At 35.4% G+C, this 11,043-nt stretch overlaps 1 protein-coding gene and 1 pseudogene across 1 annotated transcript; both read left to right on the plus strand.

Moving 5' to 3' along the window:
• The first annotated feature begins 1,110 nt into the window (after positions 1–1,110).
• LOC113099579 (cryptochrome DASH-like) lies at positions 1,111–5,058 on the plus strand (annotated as a pseudogene).
• Positions 5,059–6,828: 1,770 nt separating this feature from the next.
• LOC113099580 (myeloid differentiation primary response protein MyD88-like) lies at positions 6,829–10,790 on the plus strand. Its single transcript, XM_026264437.1, has 5 exons — positions 6,829–7,423; positions 7,827–7,949; positions 8,035–8,215; positions 8,452–8,543; positions 9,459–10,790. The coding sequence occupies exons 1-5, from the start codon at positions 7,120–7,122 to the stop codon at positions 9,611–9,613; spliced, it is 855 nt and encodes a 284-aa protein (XP_026120222.1). The 5' UTR covers positions 6,829–7,119; the 3' UTR covers positions 9,614–10,790.
• Positions 10,791–11,043: the final 253 nt, after the last annotated feature.

Here is an 11,043-nt window from a genome sequence, read left to right on the forward strand (position 1 = left end):
TTGTATTGTAAATACATACTGTACCGAGCTGTCATAATGTTTCACTATATACAAAGTACCTTAGTCACAATATATTATTACAGTTCTGATTGTGGAAAGGTCTGTGTTTGAGATGATCTCAGCTGAGGGTGAACAGACCACGCTGGTTTTTGAGTGGCTATGAATGAAGAATTCTGTGCTGCCTTGATGAAAAAGCCTGGAGACATTTATCAGTGATTTTGTACATTTGAATAAATACATTTATTGTCTAAAACCAGCCTCTGTGCTTATTCTGTGCGATTTGGTTTGAAACATGACAAATTGTAATGTTATGAACTTTTCAGTAGCAAATGCATAATGATATAATAACGTATCAAATTTATATACAGATTTTCATCTTTTGCATCATTTTTAAATGCAAAATTAAACTTTCAGTGGTCAATGACACATTAATGCACTTTAAATAACTAATATGAACTTAATGAATTTCATACATATAGGTTATCTTATTCCATTAGATACAAAATATCAAACCGTGTTGCATCTGCTAAAAAAATGATGCTGGGGATTTTTTTTATTCTTCAAATCTAGAATACATTTTTTTACCAAACCTGACAGCCATGTCTGAACAATATATATATATATATATATATTGTTTTAGCTTGAACCTTAACAGCTTTATTTTACTTTTTCATATTAAATAATCGTTATTAATTTGTTATAAATTATATATTTGTTATACAGTGGAAAACGTCCCTGGTCATTTTTTACTGTAGCTTAGTCTAAATACGTTTAACGCTAAGTCATTGTTTTAAGAGTTCATTGACAGAGCGAGTTTATTAAGAAGGGCACGTGCGCTTTCATACTGCATGTTTGGTAACCTGTGTTGCCAAGTCCGCGGTCTTGGGCTACTTTAACACTCTAGTTTCCGCGGGATGTTTTTTCATGACAGCGGTTAAAGCAAACCCAATAAAGTGATGTTTAGTCCCTGGACCTTTCAGGTGAACCCCACCGGAATGCAATTTTGGGTAACCCCGGGGAAACGCGTTTGGTTTAGTTTTGCGTAGCAATTGGGCGGGTTTTCCTATGAAAATCTGGCAACCCTGAAAAGATGCCCTGAGATACTTTCAGTCACAGCTGTTCTGTCTGTCTGTATGCTCAACATATACACGACCTCATTAGACGTCTTAAAATACCTATTTCCAGGATGTCCGCTTCTCGTACGGTCATTTGTCTGCTGAGGAACGACCAGCGTCTGCATGATAACGAGGTAAGGGGCGTGGCCACATCGCGCTTATATGGAGGACTAAACTTGCAAATAGATATACCCCCGGTTTCACAGACGAGGCTTAAACTTAGTCCCAGCCTAAAATGTAAGTTGAAAGAAACTTGCACTGGTTTATCTTAAAAAATATCAATGCCTTTTATTTGTCTCAAGAGGGACACTAGTATTTTTTTTAGGTCTCATTTCTAAAAAAAATTGTCCTGTGAACTATGGCCTAATCCTGGTTTAGTCTAAACCATGTCTTTGAAAACAGGCCATACTGTTTATATTTTACATTCAGACATATTTTTAATACTGTCTTTAATTCATTTTTTATATGCATTTTCTTAATATATATTTATATAGTATATACCTCGCTTTCTCTCTGGCAATAACATTTAAAACTAAGTAAAAAATAATAAATTATTACAAATGCAAATTAATTAAGGGGAGAGCTTTAATACAAAAATGAAAATTGCATTTCTTAAATATTAAATTATATCTAATATTTGAATTATATTTAAATGTAATTTATTGCATGATAGTGGTTACATGCAATATTATGTATGCAGGTATTTGACACCTAGCAAACCTTTAATCTGTTCAATTAGTAAACAAATGTTAATTCTATGAACTGCAGTGCTTGCTTTGACAAGTTGAGCTTTGTTGGACCTATTAGAAAAACATGACAAACCGGTTTTGTTTTACCTCATTCATTCAGGTGTTTCATTGGGCTTGAAGGAGTGCCAATCACATAATTCCCCTCTACTGCTTCGACCCACGAAATTTCCAGGGCGCCTAACACTTTAACTTCCCTAAGACTGGTCCGTTACCTCCTGGACAGTGTGAAAGCCCTGAGGGCCACACTGAAGAAACAGGGCAGGTGGGAATTTCATTACACACAGAATGTACTTCTATCAACATACTGATGTTCTACAATTAATATGTATTTAAATGCCTTTGTGCAGCACACTGTTGGTGAGACAAGGGAAGCCGGAGGATGTTGTCAGTGATTTGATTCAGCAGCTGGGTTCAATCACATCTGTGGCTTTTCATGAGGAGGTGTGTTTCAGAGCCATTAACAGCCATCTCTATGGCCACATATAGTGCTGAAAGTTGAGAATGTAAAGTGCAGTCTGACACTTTCTGTCTATTTCCTGCAGGTGGCGTCAGAGGAAAAGTCTGTGGAGAAGAAGCTAAAGGACCTCTGCTGCCAAAACAGTCCAAGTTCAGACTTTTCTGGGGATCAACACTTTACCACAGAGACGATCTGCCATTCAGTCACATTAGAGGGTAGGACAATATTTTACTATTATTTATATATTAATATTTTAAAATAGTTGTGATCATTTTGTTTGATACGTTAATTAGTTTTTGTTTCTTTTTATATTTATTTTATTTTGCTCTCATTTATTTTAAGTTACATTTTTGTTTAGAGTTTTTAATTTGAAATTTTTCCATCTAATATTTATAATTTATTTTATTTTAGAAATATATCAGTTACTTAAAAGTGTCACTGAACAATAAGGACACTAGTATTAGTTAAGTCTAACCTTAGTTAATCCCTTCATGGGATTTGGATAGTTAAAATTGCGAGAGTGTTATGGAACTGTTATGGTCAGTGCCTTCCCCTCCTACATAATAATCAAAATAGTTCAGTTCTGCATTTTTAATAGTACATCTTAATATAAATACTAAATCTTCCCTATACTATACTTCAATAATTTTATCAAACAGGTGTATGAAAACCATTATCTGAAAATGCAAAATACCACATAACTTAAGTAGTTTTTTATATAGAATTTATTCATAGATTATTCTTTTTTAATGTATTTTTTCATTGCTTTTGTGCTTAAAACTAGACAGTTTTCTTTGTTTTGTTTTTTAATTACAATGAACTGTAGTGCTGCTGACATATAATAATAATAAAAAAAAAGATTACTTTAGCCTATCTACAACTCATTCAACTTTCCTATGGAAACTTCACAGAAAAGTACTGGAAGCTGTTTTGCAGGTCCACTGCTGCTGTAACTTCCTGTTTTTAGGATCTGATTAGTAATTGCAGTTTCAGTTTCAAATCAATGTGGGATCAGCACATTACTTGTGTGACTGAATTTCCTGTTTATGCTACTAATTTCTGCTGCTTTTATTAGGCTACCTGATATTTACACCCAGTTTAGAAAAGTAGTTGAGGGACAGGGTAGAGTGCGACCTGTCCTTTCCAACCCGGAGCAGGTTAAATCTCTTCCCCTTGGACTTGAGAAGGTCCCCATCCTGACATTTGAAGGCCTGGGACAGACAGGTACCATGATGTACATACAGTATCTCAAGATACAAAACATGACACAGTCAGTAAGATGGTGAAAAGCTCCAGGCTAAATCAGTTCCTCATATTTCCTCTTTCTTAATATAGCAATATTACATGAATTGTGCTGAGATTTCCTCTCACATGACTGTACAGTCCTCAGAGGAAAATTTAGAAGACAAACAGAATTCACTTTATGGTAAGCAGTAAGGAATATTCATGATCTATTTCCTGTCTGTGGTTTCAGAGCCGGTGGAGGACTGCCGCTCGGCCGCGGTGGAGAGACTGAGGCTCTTGCTAGGCTGAAACATTACTTTTGTGAAACCGTGAGGCCTCTTCTTACAGTTTTCTAAAAATGACTTAAAGAAATAGTTCACTTTAAAATTCTGATTTGTTTACTCAAAGTTTACTCACCCTCAGGACATCCAAGATGTAGATGAGTTTGTTTCTTCGTCCAAAGAGATTTGGAAAGATTCAGCATTACATCATTTGCACACCAATAAATCCTCTGCAGTGAATGGGTGCCGTCAAAATGAGAGTCCAAATAACTGATGAAAGCATCACAATAATCCACTCGACTCCAGTTCATCAGTTAACATCTTGTTACAAATGTTACTGTTGCTATGAATTTAATGCATCCTTTCTGAATAAAATTTCTAATTTCTTGCAAATTAAAAAACGTACTGACCCAAACTGTAGTGTATGTGGTGGGCAAAACATGTACATTTATTGATTACTTATTTTCTTTGCCCATTTGAGTGTTTATAATGCAGTTAAACAGATTTAAGTGCTCAATTAAATATCAGCAAATTAATTTTTTTTAATGATCGTTTTTTTCCTCATTTATCTGCAAGGTCTGCAAGACAAGCATGTGTCCTGATATGAGATTGTTCAGCGCATGGAAGGGTAACGTGACTCTTTGAATTTGCTAGTATTTTTTTATCCAGTTCTTAATTTTGTACTTGATTTTATCACTCAACCACATTTCAGTAGATTTTCTCTGAATTAAAAGTGAAAGTTCAGAGGGGAGAACTGGGGTGCCGTTCGTAGATGCAAACACGAGAGAGCTTGCACTGAAAGGATTCATGTCCAACAGAGGTTGCAATATGTGCCCAGCTTTTTAACCAAAGACTTGGGCTTAGACTAGAGACTGGGTGCTGAGTGGTTTGGGTATTTGCTGGTAGGAAACATTTGCTATGTGTGATGGAGTGGGTTGATGCTCTCTGCTTTTTGACGCTCTATTGTCTTTCATTGGTGTCAGGTGGACCATGACTTCTGCAGCAACTGTGGAAATTGGCTCTACAGTGCTGGAATAGGAAATGACCCACGAGAAAACAGGAAGTTTAATATGATCAAACAAGGACTGGACTATGACAATAACATAAGTTGTAGTTTTTACAGGTCTTTTACGGTAATGCCACATAAAACCAAAAAACACCTGCATTCTTATTGATAGAACATAAAAATAAGAGAGTAGTTGTCTAGGTGTCACACTTATTAATCCAGTGAAGATTTCTCAGAGTGGATATATATAAAAAAATAAATAAAAAAAATAAAAAAAAGATTATATATATATAAAGAAAAAAATTAAATGCATATATAATTAATTAAAATTACCATTAATAATAAATTAAAAGCTGCTTTTAATACCTAAACCTATGGGAATTATATTCTTAATATGTTTTTCACTTTACTCACACAAAGTGAAAGTGGAACAGGAAGTTACACATACTTCTAATGCGTTGTGAGATTGCTGCAGGATGATGAGGCATATTTTGACCCTACATTGACACTTGTGATGTATCTGTGAAGGGGTACTATGTACGACAGTGGGTTCCAGAGCTTCAAGGAATTAAAGGTGAGGATGTTCACACCCCCTGAACCCTCAGCAACTCACGAGCCCAGGTTTCACTCAACGAAACATACCCTTCCCCTGTCATCACAGCACCCGAGTGGAGTCACCATATCAACAACAAATCAGTACGATTAGTAGCAACTTAACATCACTGAATATTAGGGACAAAGATAAGCTTGTTTTTAAAGAAAGTACACAATGTCATTTCTTATCTTTTCAGTCTGGTTCACCAGCAAAAGGAAGGAAGGGCTCATCGTACACAACAAGACAGCACAAAGACAGAGGCACTGACTTCTACTTCTCCAAATATAAGAATTTGTAGTGGAAAAGTGCTTTTTCTGCTGCTGGACATCACAAATAGACACAAGGCATCTGTTTAGGCCACCGGCTACGCAGTGGAATGAGGAAGCAAGGGGAAATGGAAAATAGTGTGGCTTTGTGTTGCCCTTTCTGAAACTGTTTTCACACTCAGGAACCGCTGCTCACATTCTGAAGACATTTTTTTGAACTGTTTGCATATATATATATATATATATATATATATATATATATATATATATATATATATATATATATATATATATATATATATATATATATCTGGTCTTAATAAATCCCTATGTCCTGGTGTAGTCAAGTATTATGAAAAAATTTGGTTTCGAGTTGTTTTTAAGGTTATATATATATATATATATATATATATATATATATATATATATATATATATGTGTGTGTGTGTGTGTGTGTGTGTGTGTGTGTGTTAGTTTTCTCTCATCACGTGAAACTGTGATGATATAATGAAAATTATAAGAAAAAAAGAAAAGCTTTAATAGTGCGCACATGAGGAATATTTTCTTCATTTATTCAGAAAAAGGAAGTGAGAAGTGCCAACTGTTTCAGTTTCCTTTTAAAAAGTGAGGGAAACGCTGTAAAAGCAATTTTTTCCCCCTCAAACTTTAAAGCATATTTATGAGACATGAATATCAAGGACTTTTCTTTGGGGTTACTCCATTTGATCATTTTTTTTTTTTAAAGGCAAAATACACGTTTCTTGTCAATAAAATTGCTTCCTGTATGTTGGTCAGACTACTGACTTTTGGTGGACAAGGTGTTAATATTTTATACAAAATTGCTTCACTATAAATTAAACTAAACGCTGACAGTGCAATAAACATAATTAGACAAATGTTGTATAATATTCTACACACTGAACCGAGACGCTTCTGCAGAAAAGAGACAAAAGTCAACTTAATCCTAGAATGATCGCAGCGGAAATTGTCCATATTTGGTGTTGCTCGCTGTGCCTTTGGAAGCAGATCTGAGATCAGTGTTTGACTAATTTCTCCAGGATGCACAAGGTCCTGACACCGGTCCTGAAACAGTCGATCTCATAGACATGTACACGGTCGAGCTTGCCTTTTTACGTGAATCAACGCGCGCTCATGACTCCATTGGCTGTACATGTATTTCGTCATTTACTCGCGTTTTTTTGCGAATATTTCCTCAGTCTTCATGTAGTCGTTTATTGTACTGTACTGCATACCATACTACACTGCGTGTTTTTTTTTTTTACATTTATTTTTATTTCCCCTCAGTTTATCGCCAGCGTCGGAAAATGACACCTTAAAATATTTAACTTTTATATCACTTTATCATCTCGAGTTAAACGCGGACATTAACAACTTTAATTTTCATAAATCAGAATTTGCCGTAAATATGGCATCAAAATCTAGTATAGACCATGAACTGATTCCAATGTCAGCTTTAAACTGCAGTTTTCGAAAGAAACTGGGGCTCTATTTGAATCCGACAAACGCGGTGGCAGCAGACTGGAGGACAGTCGCCGAAATGATGGACTTCACCTACCTGGAGATCAAAAACTTCGAGAAAACAGAGTATCCCTTTGAAAAGGTCTTAACGGAGTGGGAAACTCGTCCAGAGGCAACAGTAGCGAATTTGCTGTCGATTTTAGAAAAAGCTGAAAGGAAAGATGTTATATCTGACCTCAGAGAAATTATAGGTATGTCAACAAGATTTGATTTACATTACATCTTTTATATTATACTATATGTGATGAATGAATACTTAAAACATATTTAGTGTTATTAATGATTTATTAACTGTGTATATGCTTTAAAAGTACAATTCATTTAAATGCTTTATAGAGTCACATTATCAGTAGTATTGAAAAATATCAGTTTACAAAAGGAAATGAAAATAACAGAACAGATAATAGAAATAACAGAACATAATTTAACTATTTTATTTAACAGAGCCACCAACAAGTAGAAAAATGAGTATGCAGTTTCACATTTTATAGCAATGACGAAATGTAAACACAAATGAAATGGCTCCCACTATTTTGGACTACAGAGAAGATCTCCAACTAATTGCTGTTGTATGTTGATGGTGTTTGTGCACAGATGATGACTGCAGGAAGTATTTGGAAAGACAACAGAGGAAGCCTGTCCAGGTCCCAGTGGTGGACAGCTGTGGGCCGCGCACACGGGAGCGAGAAGGCATCACGCTGTATGATGACCCACAAGGTGAGTTGTCCCTGTTCTGTCTGAATGCACTGCGGAGTTAGTTGTGTAGCAGGTGACCAAACTAATCATTGTCTACACTGGACAGGACTCACACCGGAGACCTTTGATGCCTTCATCTGCTATTGTCAGAGTGACTTCCAGTTTGTGCATGAGATGATCAAACAGTTGGAACAGACTGAATACAACCTGAAGCTGTGTGTCTTTGACCGAGACGTCCTTCCTGGCACGTGTGTGTGGACCATCACAAGTGAGCTCATAGAGAAAAGGCAAGTTGGTTTGGGGTTATTTATCATCCAATGTTTTTTTACATCATCACTTAAAGTTAATCTGTAAAAAAAATACAATGATAATATTATTTTAAAAATCAGCTTTTGGTATTGGCCAGCAGAATTTTATTATATATGTGCATTCCCAATTGTTATTATTATATGCATATTTAATACATTTATAAATTCTTGTTGAATTGTTTCAAATCTTTAAAGGTCATTTTTCTGCCCTTTAGGTGCAAGAGGATGGTGGTGGTTATTTCTGATGACTATCTGGACAGTGATGCATGTGACTTTCAGACCAAGTTCGCACTCAGCCTTTGCCCAAGTACAGAATTTTTCTCAATACTTATTTGAGTTGATTTGCCATTTTTATTATTAGCTTATTAGGGTCAAAGCACTATTCCAGGGCCCTATTGATTTTTTGTCAACTTAACATGCTTAAACCATAAATTTGAAACAGCCATAAACATTTCCTACATACATGCACAAAACTCATTTTTGATTTAGTGTAAAGTGCATGCAGTGCATTTTTAATTCCATTCCCTAACACATTGGGATTGTCATCCATTTCATCCAAAGTAATACCAAGACACTTGGATATAACCAAGCTAATTTTATACATTGTTCCAAAGCAGATTTACATAAAATTATGTTAAAGTTTATGATAGGTTTACACACACTTTCAAGCCAAATACACACGACCAGCAAACAAAATCTGTACATGAAACTCCCAATCACACAGAATCCTTTTGGAATGACTGAAATATATTGTACATTTTAATATGATGTAAACAATCAATGTATAAAATAATATATACAGTATATATCGCTTTAAGTGAGTATATGGGTCGAAAGTTGAAAATGCTTATACAGTATATCCAACTTTATATACAAAGATAGGCGATAATATAGTATACTTTTGGTGATGATTAAACAGTTATTAAGAATTGTTATATAGTATATATCAGCACTGAACAATTATATAGTTTTTTCCATGGCAAAGCAATACGTTTTGATGATTACAGTCACATTACTATTGTGGGTAACTGTCATAGCGCCACCTAGCAGCAGGAAGTCTGTCTCTTCTCAAATTTACCTGCTTAAAAGCACATCCATTGTTTGTCCTATCTGCGCTAAACTGCTGAAGTATGCATTTCATGTCCTTTAATCTGAAGGATAATGCTGCTATAAAGGCAGCGCAGAAACTCTTGTAACATTTTGACTTTTGTCTCTGCTGCAGATACTCAGTCTAAACGTCTAATCCCGGTTGTCTACAAATCCATGGTGAAGCCTTTTCCCAACATTCTCCGTTTTCTGACCATCTGTGATTACACCAGACCCCACACACAGCGCTGGTTCTGGATCCGGCTGGCCAAGGCGCTCTCACTGCCCTGATCTTTTCTATAGACACTGTTAAAGGTTGTTGCTGTTCTCTGGAGGGTGAAGGGGAAATACCTCGAGTGATCTTAACTTGCTTGGGAGAGTTTCACAGACTCAGTAGTGCGTCCAGCTTATGAACATTTCAAGAAAGGTACTTTCTGTGGTATTTATGACAGATACGTCTGTCTTAATCAAAAGGTTGCTCAGTTTCCAAAGCGAATCCCTACAAATGGTTATTCATGAACTTTCTTGTCTCCATCGCATTGTGCAGAAGTGTGTTTATTCTGATGTGAAATCTGAAAGTGCATCAGCTATTTCATTTTATCTCTGATTTGCTATCGCTAAACTTGAATTGAAGCTTTTTGAAGTGATGTATGTAGTAGTATGGGCTCATAAGAAACACTTTTGCTCTGATGGTTTAATTTTTTTTTATTTTTATATACTGGCAGTGTTTTGTGTTATGAAATATATTTGTGTATTTTATGTTTGCTCTACTGTTTGTGTTACTCAACATTTTTAGGTAGCAGTTTAATACAGCTTTACAGATCTTTATCTAGGCCACACAGTCGTGGTTGGTTAACCATGTTTTTATGTCTTCTTCAGTAGTTTAATCTTTGACGGTACATGCTCACCAGCTGGTTTTAATCTGTTAGATCAGACTTTGTTTTATATGAAAACAACTGAACTTTTATATTGTGGTCACACATTTTACAGCATTGTAAATACTGATATATTGGCTGCTATTCATATAGTGTTAAAGATTACTCAAAAATGTATACATATTTTTGTGTATTAAGAGCAGGTTGCCACATTTACCACACTTCCTGTTAGTGGAAACTTTCCACTGAAGCTGTGAGAAATTATTCTAAAGAAAAACAAACAAACAAAAACTCAGAAGCTCATAAGAAAAACAAAACCAGCAGTATCCTCTGCTTCAGACCTTGCAGATTTTAAGATAGAAGTGTGTCTGTGTGTGTGTGAGAGAGATTTACGAGATTTACAGCATACATTATATGTTTTTTTCCCCAAACATGTTTGGTTATTGATTGTACAGACTGGGGGGTTGATGCTATGAATAGAGTGCCTTTTGAGTTGCTACTTAAAAACTGACCACTGAACCAATGACAGTGAAGCACAGTTTTTGTAATGTCTCACATGTTTTAATCAAATAATAAAATTCAGTTTAGCCTGTGTTTTCAATGTTACTTTCCCTTCTACTCTTTTGTGATATCCCTTTAACTCAAGGCAGTTGCCCAATGACATCATCCTCCAGGAAGTGATCTATATTAGCATTCGATTTCTGTGGTTTTACTGGCTTGTTTCACATTTTATAATGAATTTACATAAATGTTATGAAAATATCAAAGGAATTGTTAAAAATAAATAACAGAATTATGTGGTTTCAGGTCGACACCACCAAGCTCCGGTTATGAGTAGCGCTGTAT

Source organism: Carassius auratus, unplaced genomic scaffold (genome assembly GCF_003368295.1).
Source record: "Carassius auratus strain Wakin unplaced genomic scaffold, ASM336829v1 scaf_tig00216977, whole genome shotgun sequence".
Taxonomy (NCBI): Eukaryota; Metazoa; Chordata; class Actinopteri; order Cypriniformes; family Cyprinidae; genus Carassius; species Carassius auratus.

What these genes read in the sequence shown, in the direction of transcription:
- LOC113099580 (XM_026264437.1), top strand. Translation starts at nt 7,120, where the DNA reads ATGGCATCAAAATCTAGTATAGACCATGAACTGATTCCAATGTCAGCT. An exon ending in GCTGTATGATGACCCACAAG is followed by an intron (nt 7,950 to 8,034) that starts GTGAGTTGTCCC and finishes TACACTGGACAG; the next exon opens with GACTCACACCGGAGACCTTT. An exon ending in AGTGAGCTCATAGAGAAAAG is followed by an intron (nt 8,216 to 8,451) that starts GCAAGTTGGTTT and finishes TCTGCCCTTTAG; the next exon opens with GTGCAAGAGGATGGTGGTGG.